Here is a 10,667-nt window from a genome sequence, read left to right as displayed (position 1 = left end):
ATATATATATATATATATATATATATATATATATATATATTTATTGTGGTTTAACATGCTATTGGAAGCAAAAATTATAGTGGAACTTAAGGAGAGTTATATGAACCAGGATTGGAAGATGGACTTGATAATCCAAACTTCACATATATAACTATTGTCACGCCAATTTTTTGATAAAAATGTCTAGAATTTGCTTGCACGAAGAATATGCCTAATTGTCTGAAATTTGACTTGACATGCCCAACTACAATCCTTAAAAAAGAAAAAAGAAAAAAAAAGCAAACAACATAAATCCCGACAGTTTGGAGTTCAATTACAGAAAATTCCGACATTTTGCATAGTTACTGAAAATCTCAATTTTGGATTTATTGAGATACATAATTAGATCCCGATACATCCAACGGAGATACATTTTTATCCGACTTTGGGTCTGTCGAGATACATATACATCTAACGAAGATATGTTTTTTTCGATTTTAGTCTGTCAAGATACATAATTAACTCTGGATACATCCAACGAAGATACATAATCAGTTGAAATTTTTGTAATTATTTTATAAAGATGGAGATTTGTGTAAATATGATAAGTTAAGGTGTATGTTTATGTTATTTTTCCAAAAAAAAAGATGAAAAATTTCAACTCCCTAAACATATTACAAAAATTTCAACATATACATAGAAAGCTATATATATGTTAGCTATGTTATGTATATTAATAGAAGAGAGATTAAAGTAATTAAAAAAGTGAGAGAGAGTGTAATTACTTTGAAAAGAGCTGATATTTATGTTATTTATACAAAAAAATAAACAGCAAATCCACCCGGCTATGCACTTGCCCGTACGTGATCCAACTCTATAGTGCCATTCTTTTGAATCCCGAGGGCCCAATTATTTGGGCTTTAGAAACTAGCATCCTTAAAACTATAATTACAATAAATAGCAACACTTTTTCAAAATTATAACTTATAGCAAAAGTAGCAATATTTTACCCACTTCATAGTAATAGAAGAATGTGTATTTTTCAGTTGTGCATATGTATTTATGAGTAATACATATATATTTGTATATGTATTTATATAGCAACATTTTACTTAAATACAAATACAATTTGTTATTTTTCGTAATTATGAAATTGTTGTTATATAAGTTATAATTAAGGCTACAGAGTTGCTATTTCTGAAATTTTTCCAAATTAAAACCTAAATTTAAAACCTCAGAAAATAGCCACTAAGGACCGTGTTTTCTTTAGCCGTTGCCTTTGCTAGGTTGTGCGATCCAGTAAGAGCGTATGGAGTTTTAAACTCTAGAGTAGCATGATTTTTTTTTTTTTGGAAGATCTAACAATCATGTCCCTCATAAAGCACATGTTCCAAAGCACTAACAGAAAAATCATTATCTTAGAACCAGATTTTTATTCTTTTTAAACAATTGAGTAATTTTTTTTTTCAGATTATTTTTCATTCACCAACATTAGTAAAATAACATACTATTTGTTTTGTTTAGTTTTACTTATTTATACAATAAAATACAATAGCATATACCTTTAATATAATACAATTGTTAAAGATATATATCTATATATAATAATGATACAGTTTCTATATATACACAAATTCTATATAATAATTATAGCATTTTTATACAATTTTTAACTACAATTATTATTTAGATACATATTTTATACGACTCTATATAGTTTCTACATGCATTCTAAAAATGTATCAATCTAATATAAGAGAGTATCAATTGAGTATATGGACATTGCAAGTGTATCAATGTAGTATAAAAGTGTATTAATGTGGTATAAAAGAGTATCAATTGGGTATAGGGACTGCATGTGCTTGCATAGAATTTCTCTTCTCTTTTTTAAGAAGTGTATCAATATAGTATAAAAATGTATCAATTTGATATAAAAGTGTATTAATTGAATATAGAGACTGCATGTGACCAATAGGGTCAAATGGCTAAAAAAAAGAATTAGTTTAACTGACTGAACAGCCCATGTCCACCTTTTCAAATGTGGGCCCTTTTTTAAAAATGGAGAGCCCATGTGCTTTTCCCATACCCAAATACTAGATGGACTCTGCCTAAAGATAATAATAAAATCGAGATTTTATTGGGCTATGTTATTGCCATTTATTGGGCCGAGTAGCGATACAGCCCAAATTTCCAAAACTTCAACCGGTTTAGTCACTGGAAATCCCGGTTCGGTTCGACAGACCTTTGGAGCTTCATATAAATTTATATTAAAAATCGGCGAGTTAAACCACTTTCTCCTTGCTATTACTCGACTACTTCGAAAGTCTCTTTTCGCTCTCATAGCCTAATCACGTAAGTTTTCTTCAATTAATTCGCACCTTTTCCCCATTAATTTTGTTTATTATCAGCATATATATTGTTTTAGGGTTTATCAATTAAGTTCTAATAGTGGAGTTGAGATTGATAAGTAAATGTTTATTGTCCTTGAGATGATTGAATTTGTGTTTTTTTTCTGCTGAAAATTTATTTGTACATTCTGTTGGACCGTTGTCTTTTTAAATTTCTGTCTGGATGTTGTAGTTTACTGTTTTTGTTCATGTGTTATCTGCTGGAATAATAAGTTATTTAGCTTCGTTGAAATAGTTGTTCGCGTGATTAATGTTATGTAAAATTGGTGTCTAGACTGCTATATTTATGAAATGTCACTAAAAGGTTTGCAATTTTTTTGAAGTTTGGTGCTCTTGTTGAAGTCTTTGAACCGATTGATACGTGTGGGAAATGTTATAAAGGTGAAGGAAGGACATCAGGGTTCTTCCTTGTGTGAAACAGGCTTTAAATGCTTCAGGGTGTTCGGCTTAAGCGTTATGCCCCAGTAATTTATGGGTCTGATAAACTATATACGGGGTAGTGTTTTTCCCATGATCGGAGTAGTGCAATATCATTTCTTGCTTATCTTATTCGTTGACCAGTTATGGACCTATTGCATTGAACTACATGGTATTCTTGAGTATCATTGTTAACTCGGTTTTAACTACCACTATGGATAATATGGGCACCATATTGTCCATGTTTCAACCCATATGAGTCATGATAGATAAAATGTCCCCTTCCTTTTAAACGCTAAATTCTTGGTCGTTCTTAGTTCCTATTCCCACAGCCCGCTGTTTCTTCCTTCCCCACTTCATAAAGGGGGTCTATAGTAAGTGAAGTTGATCCTTCTTGCGAGGTCAAGTACAACATTAGTATACTATTAACTTCTACCTAGGTAACAACATTGTCATTCATGTTAAATAAACCTATAGTTGATGACTGTAACCCATGTGCACCTCAGTTATAATTATTTTAAGTGGCTGATGACTGTAACCCATGGCCAACTCGGCTGAATGGAGTGAAGTGTTGGCCAGTCAAGAGCTCCCACATTCAAAAATTGAAGGTGGCGGAAATAAAAATGTTGCGTTGGATGTGTGGACTTACTAGAGGGGATAGAGTTAGGAATGAGAGTATCCGAGAGAAGGTGGGAGTAGCTTCGGTGGAGGACAAGATGCGGGAAGTGAGGCTAAGATGGTTTGGGCATGTGATGAGGAGGGGCACGGATGCCCAGTTCGTAGGTGTGAGAGGCTAGCTTTGGATGGTTTCAGGAGGGGTAGAGGTAGGTCGAAGAAATACTGGAGGGAGGTGATTAGACATGACATGGAGCAGTTACTACTGGGGACATGACCCTAGATAGGAAGGTGTGGAGGTCGCGGATAAGGGTAGAAGGCTAGTGTGTGTGGGTGATTCGTAGCAAGTAGTTAGGAGAGCTTTTGTGTAGCCGGGTTGGTAAGCTGTGTCCATATGTCGGAGCAGCTGGTTAGGAGAGTTTAGGTGTGGTGGTGTCTTTGGTCTGTGAGTGTATGGTACTACTGTGTGGATGTCTTATTTCTTATTTCTCGTATTTTCCTTATCTCTTATTTCTATTTTTATTATATCTTATTTCTTATTTCTGTTATGCCATCCATCATGTTTCATGTTTCATTGCGACCTTGTTTACTATTCTTTATCTTGAGCCGGGGGTCTATCGGAAAAGTCTCTCTACTTCTTCGGAGGTAGCGGTATGGACTGCGTACATTTTACCCTCCCCAGACCTCACTTTGTGGGAATACACTGGGTTTGTTGTTGTTGTTTTTCGTTGATTTCTTTTTACCCCTTAACTTGCTTTGATCTCATTCTATATCCCTGCCATATCAAACTATCTTGGTGTGTGGAATCCCTTAAAAAATTTCTAAAGGAATTTAACATTATGAAAACAAAGTAGAAGGCAGTAACCTTTACATAGTTTGATTTAGGACTTTAGGTTGTTGAAGTTAATTATGTTTTAACGAATTGCATGAGACTCTAGGTTTTTCTTACCCCCCTTCCTCTTTCATGTTCAATTTTATCCTAGAAGGTAATTTGATGCTGATCTTATGGTTTATGAATTCATTGAACAGGTTAAGCAATATGGCTGAATTGACTGCAGAAGCACAGCTTGGTCAAAGTTGAGTTCTTTTATTTGATGTACCTGTCCTCTCCCTCTTGCAAATTCTATCAATTATTTTCTAATGGGGCATGACCTTTGGCGTTTCATTATTAGAATTTTCATAATTTTCTTGAGCTTCAGTTCATGTCTGTTTCCTCTGCTTGCATTTCATTTGATCTTTTGATGCTATACTTGTTTTGAGATACTGAAGTTGAAGATGATGCCTTGGTCTAGCTCTCTCATTCTGTACTGCTGACATCCGGAGAAAATTTGTTTCTTCTTCATGATTCAGATAATTTAGAGAATGTCGATGGGTTCCAAAACATTCCCAAACAAGATGCTGCATGCGTTCCTGACACGCAGATGCAGCCCGAAGAAATTGGTAGGAGACGGCAATGCTTCTGTCTTTCATGATATTGTCCTCCAATTATCTGTTTGATAATTTTTTCAAGATACCAGGATCACAAGAACAATGTTTTCACCTTTATGCTTCTGCTTCCAGAAAGGAAAGCTCGGATGGATGCTGTTTGGCAACAAATGAATAAAGGAGTGTCTACGAAGACCCTGTACTCCATAATAAACAAGCCTACTTCAGCATCAAATAAAACATCCTCAAAAAGATCGTCAAAATCGTCGTCTTCTGTGAGTATAAGACCTCTACTTTACAAATTGTATGAGATATGTCCACGTTGTTATTCAGACTTATGGCATAACAATCTCAACAGAGTTGGATGACAGTACTGGGATTGTCCCAAAAGAAGACATCAGAGCCTGGAAGTAGTACACCAGAGAAGTGCCTAAGGACTACTCAAAATGAGACTAGCGAGGAGGCAAAGAAGCTTGCTGCTGCTGCTCTCTCTGCCGTAAAGGATGCTGCCACAGCTGCTGCCTCCGCAGGCCGGGGTAAAGTGGTAAGTCTCTCTGGCTTGCTCCATGATACTTCTGTGGACTACTAGCTTTTCATTTTTGTAGCTGAAGTCTTGGTTCCAGATTTGGTAATATACTCATAGAATGCAGGTGTGTAGAGCTCTTTTGTCTGTAAATGGATTCTGAGTCACTTTCATTATACTTGAAATGACAACCTGGTGAAGAGCTCAAATTTTAGATTGTAGACTTCTTTTTCTGTTCTTAATGAGTGATAAATGCTTGACAGTTGTTGTCACTTTAGTGGTCTTGGTATTTCTAAACCCATACATTTGATAGTTATCATTAATACAACACAAGACGCCATAAGAGAAGTAGGAGGTTTGAGGAAATTTGTGGGAATGGTTACAAGCAACGATTATCCGTCTGAACCATTTGATGGAAACTTGTAGATTTAATAATATCTCACTAAAGATGTGCATATGCTTCTTAGATTTGTTGTTGCCCTTTTTCCCTTTGCAGAGTCTTTATTTTATAGCTTATGCTAATTCCAATTTTACAGATTACTGAAGTACGAGATTTTGCTGGTGAAGAAGTTGAAATAAAGAAATATGTTGATGCCAACTCAGCGGAAGCATCTGATAAAGGCAAAGGCCCTGCAGCACCTGCTTCTGCTGTTGATATGATCCTTGAACAAATAAAAAAGAAGCAGAAGCTCAGTGTACTTGATAAGACAAAGAAAGACTGGGAGGGTTTCAAGGGAGAAAATGAAGGCATGGAAGACGAGCTGGATGCTTACAAGAAGAGTTCCAATCAGTATCTAGACAAGGTTGGTTTCTTAGAGCGTGCTGATTACCGAGCATTTGAGCGAGAGAGAGATGCTCGACTTGCAATGCAAGCAAAGAGGAAAGCAGAAAGTATGAGAGAAGAAGACTACTGAGAGCATATCCTCCAGGAGATATTTGCACTTGGGCCCTGGAAAGAAACGTGTATCAGTGGCTTTTGGTGGCCTATTCCTGTCTTTAGATTATAAGTTTGTCCCATAACTAGCAAATGTTTTGAAATTATAAGGACACAAAATTTTATTATCATCATGTGAGACTCAGTTTACAATAGAAATCTTAACCAAAAAAGTAAGTTTGCAATAGAAAAAAGTTTACATAACAGCTCCAGACGATACAAATTTTGAACATTCAATTCGATTAGTGAATTTCGAACATCATATAATTATTTTAAAAAACAACTTCAAAGTATGTGTGAATTCAGGGGCGGCTCAAGGGTGAGGCTTGTAAAGCATTTGCTTTTAGGACCTCAAAATTTCAAGGCCTCAAAATATTTTAATTGATAATTTTATAATTTTATTTTCTTTTTGATAATATTGAGTATAGTAAAAGAAAACCATCATAATTCAATAAATATTTTGAAACTTTGAATTAAACAACTTAAATCTTTATAATAATAACTAATAATATTTTGAAACTTTGAATTAAACAACTTAAATCTTTATAATAATAACTAATATGTTTACAATAACATCCAAGGTAATGTATTGAAAACGCGTGGTTAACATATTAGTAACTTGAATCAATCCTTATTATTATAAATACTAATCTTACTATGTGAAATACAATAGTACTATACTAAAAGCAACAATACGAAAAAACAAACAAATAAGTCATTTTCTTGGACTTCAAGACAGTTTCAATGGACGAATTATCTGAAGAGTTACTGTCTTCTAATCAAAGCGATAAGCAAGCATATACTCTAAAAAATTATCTCAAATCCAGTATTTCCCTCCATCAGTACAAAGTACCAAGAAATCATCACCACTATTTTGAATTTCTAAAGCATGTTTATAGATTTAATTATGGATGAAGGATTAGAAGATCAATCAACTTTCATTACACATCCAATTTTGCTCATCTTTTATTGCTCAGGCATGTCTTTCCAGATATACATCATTCTAATTAAAATGATTTTGGGAGAAAAAGAAAAGAAGAATTACAATGAATGTCTGTCATTTATTCTGAAGAAATTTTGTTCTGTAATAATAACTAGAGAATACAAATTTGTTCATAAGAATGCAAACAAATTAGAATCCACTCTTAAAACTATCATACAACCCCCAATCTGTTTATTGCCAAAATCCTCAATCTTCCTCTTGGTTCATTGTGGTCCTCTAGAGAACTTAACAGATGTTATTCACAGTTTATGATCTTCAACTTCCCCAGTATGCTCCAAGCTAAGTAGCTCGGACTCTTTTTAAAGGATCCGACACGCACCTTGCACTATTTTTAAGGATTCGACATGCATCTGATAACACACATTTTTGAAGAGGTGTTTCACAATGGAAGTACTGAACTTCGACTACGATTATGTCTTGAGAAAAACGACCTACCACCATAAGAAAATGATCTCTTCATCAAAACAGGTTCTTCCTTATGCAGAATTGAACTTGAATTTTCACCAGCAGCTTCTCCTCTTTCACTCATTCTTGACAAAACAAATAAATTATCAAGCCCTTTATTTGAACTAATTGAAAAATCCACTGAAACTGATCTCCTCATTGATTGTACTTTCTCATCTACACTACCCCTCTTGCTATTTACTTCTTTTCTTGAAGTTCCCATGCTCTCAATCTGCAAAAGCTCTTGTTGATTATCCCGAATCTCGCCATCCATTACCTCATTGTTACTATTATCTTCTCCATGTTCATCATTTCCCAGCATCCTTTCTTCATAGGTACTCAAATTAGTATCTGAATTCGCGTCTATTGGCACCACTGTTGATGTAATGCAAGAACGACACAAGGGGCAATTTGTGTGTGATCGAAGCCATGTATCTATACAACGAATATGAAAGGCATGTTTACAATTTGGTAGTAATCTAAGAGACTCATCATCCTGAAATTCATTCAAACAAACAGAACAATTTGTTCCTTCAACTATACCATCCCCTCTTTTGTACTTCAAAATAGTAATCTTATCAATAACAGATGGCTGAAGACCTATAGTGTTGATGTACCAAATTGGATGATCAATAACAGGAGCTCGATTTTCATCGAAAACTTCTTCATCTTGTGGTGATGGGGTTCTTCTCCTGTTAAAATTCAAACAATTCTTGACAATGATCAAATAGTAGCTGACAAGAATGAACAAGCTAGCAAACAAGGCAACAGATATTATTACAAAAGGTGCTATGTTCTGATGATGTTTGCTGCTTAATTGTGGCCGCGGCAACGGTGTTGGTGGTGGTGGAGGTATGTAATAATCCAAATCTACGTAAGGATAACAAGCATAAGGACATGTTGCATCACAAAAATACCAACAATCTGCAGTTTGGTTTGTGTTCATGGCCATTGATAGGTCAAAGAAAATTTGTATATTGATGTATTAATGGACTTTCTTGATCTTAGGAAAACAATAATGAAGTTAATATGATTTAGATGATTAGTCATTGAGATTCTTGATTTATTTTCATATGTAGTTGTCAATAAGGTGGAGGGATGATAAACCTGTTATTTTCCAATGTTTGAATAAAGACTTTTAGAGGGCTTTCATTTTCATTTTAATTGAATATGTGAAAGTTTGATGGCCTCCATGGAATATTTAATTTTTTTCCATGAATAGTTGAGAAACATTGATTTGACGCAAAACTAAATACAGTGATAAATTAGTATTTTAAGCTAAATTCCACGAGATTATTGGACCATGGACCTAATTAATATTAGTATAAACCATCATATTGTACTATGTTTTTTTTTTTTTTGTTTCTCAAGGTATCCTCCAGCCCGATAGGCAAGAACTAATCCTCCGCGGATTTGAGCTCCATTTAAGGTTTGCTTGTACTATGTTTTTATACTACCAAAGTGTGACATTATTGCTTGTCAATTTTCTAGAGAAGTAAAAGTCAATCAGCATTTTCTGTAGAGCTTTTAGTTAGTTATTCTTTTGTATGTATACGGTATAAGACTTCAAGTTTAGTATGGTGATGACTGATGGTATTAAAAATGTTAACGCAATCAAGTCATATAAACTCTAGCATTAATTCATAACCTAAAAATAAATGGGAAGTAGCTTACGCTAACAAGTTCACTATTAGTTATTCTTTTGTATACGGTATAAGAGTTCAAGTATAGTATGGTAGTGACTGATGTTATTAAAAAAATTTATGCAATCAAGTCATATAAACTTTAGCATTAATTAGTAACCTAGAATAAATCATAAATAGCCTACGATAACAAGTTCATTACATTGGTAAGTCAAGTGAAGTGTACAGTGATAAGTCAAAAATGTTGAGTGGTACATAAGAAAAACAATTTTTGCGGCTTAGGTGATAAATCAACATCAAGATGTATAATTAGAAAAACAATTACTAAGATTTTTTGCCAAACAAATAATTACATTTTATATTAGATTTCAGGTTAGTGGGTATCTGTCTACTTCCTGAGTGTGGAGATTGGTTGTTGAATCGCATCAATCATTACTGGTACTAATTTTGTTTTCTCCAAGCAATTTTTCCTTCTTATTTTGTTTAAATTTGAGTTTTTAGGTTTTGATAGAGCCAATATTCTTGAGAAACAAAGGACATTATTATATGTGTTCTTGATAGTTTTCGCCTGATTTTTTAAAAAATGGGAACTGAAAATTGGTTAATTAGGTCATATTCAGGCAAGTAAAAATTAACTAAGTCAATGAAGGTGTTATAATTCACCCTCCCTAGTTTTTTCTGGTCAATATGTTTGGAATAAGTTAAGATGAGTTGGAGAGTTTCAAGGGAACTGAACATATAGCCCATTTTGGGATCTATATTTTAGGCATAGCCAAAATTTATAAGTTTTTTAAACAAGTTTTAGATGCTTCAGACATAAGCGATCGAAGTAGCAAAAATTTGCATGTGAGATAAGTTTTATCTGAATCAAGTCTAGATATGACGATGACTTCTGAAAAATCAAGTCAAGAATCAACTAGCTCAATGAGGGTGACTCCAACACTATAATTTTTTTCACCTGTTTACATTCAATTGAAGAAGAAGGAATAGAATTTATCTCAAACATATAAAGTTTGAAAATTTTGCTCGAAACAATACTTGGGAATTTTGTGAATTTTCTAAAATATGTTCTTTGTTTTCTTTTCTTGTGTGGGAGCATCATTTGACTTGGCTTATTCTGATTATAATTATGTCATCATATATGCATATGACTAGAAAGTATAAGCAGTGAATCCGACCGGCTATTCGTGTAAAGATCCCTTTTACATAAAGATTAACGTAGTCATAGATAAGTTAATAAAATTATGCTCTCCTCCAACTACATGTCTAACTTAAA

General features: G+C 33.8%; 2 protein-coding genes across 5 annotated transcripts; one reads left to right on the top strand and one right to left on the bottom strand.

The window, feature by feature from the left end:
- Positions 1–2,204: 2,204 nt before the first annotated feature.
- LOC107867426 (craniofacial development protein 1) lies at positions 2,205–6,505 on the top strand. 4 transcript variants are annotated; one of them, XM_016713655.2, is made up of 6 exons: positions 2,205–2,331; positions 4,449–4,495; positions 4,770–4,859; positions 4,980–5,119; positions 5,203–5,388; positions 5,904–6,505. In XM_016713655.2, the coding sequence occupies exons 2-6, from the start codon at positions 4,459–4,461 to the stop codon at positions 6,279–6,281; spliced, it is 831 nt and encodes a 276-aa protein (XP_016569141.1). In that variant the 5' UTR covers positions 2,205–2,331; positions 4,449–4,458; the 3' UTR covers positions 6,282–6,505. The 4 variants fall into 4 exon arrangements, with proteins under 4 accessions (XP_016569141.1, XP_047266933.1, XP_047266934.1 ...); XM_047410977.1 differs by having other exon boundaries at positions 2,223–2,331; positions 4,937–5,119; XM_047410978.1 differs by lacking the exon at positions 2,205–2,331 and having other exon boundaries at positions 4,487–4,515; positions 4,937–5,119.
- An 819-nt stretch (positions 6,506–7,324) lies between these two features.
- On the bottom strand, positions 7,325–8,766 carry LOC107869507 (RING-H2 finger protein ATL54). Its single transcript, XM_016716043.2, has one exon. It carries the CDS (start codon positions 8,698–8,700, stop codon positions 7,684–7,686), a length of 1,017 nt encoding a protein of 338 aa, XP_016571529.1. The 5' UTR covers positions 8,701–8,766; the 3' UTR covers positions 7,325–7,683.
- Positions 8,767–10,667: the final 1,901 nt, after the last annotated feature.

Source organism: Capsicum annuum, chromosome 4 (assembly GCF_002878395.1).
Source record: "Capsicum annuum cultivar UCD-10X-F1 chromosome 4, UCD10Xv1.1, whole genome shotgun sequence".
NCBI lineage: Eukaryota > Viridiplantae > Streptophyta > Magnoliopsida > Solanales > Solanaceae > Capsicum > Capsicum annuum.
Note: the sequence above shows the minus strand (reverse complement) of the source record. Positions and strands in the feature narration are given on the sequence as shown.

Bases quoted from the DNA above. Each gene is read 5' to 3' on its own strand.
- LOC107867426 (XM_016713655.2), top strand. From the start codon at position 4,459: ATGGCTGAATTGACTGCAGAAGCACAGCTTGGTCAAA. The intron at 4,860-4,979 runs GTAGGAGACGGC...TTCTGCTTCCAG, and splicing joins GATGCAGCCCGAAGAAATTG to AAAGGAAAGCTCGGATGGAT. The intron at 5,120-5,202 runs GTGAGTATAAGA...CAATCTCAACAG, and splicing joins CGTCAAAATCGTCGTCTTCT to AGTTGGATGACAGTACTGGG.
- LOC107869507 (XM_016716043.2), bottom strand. From the start codon at position 8,700: ATGGCCATGAACACAAACCAAACTGCAGATTGTTGGTATTTTTGTGAT.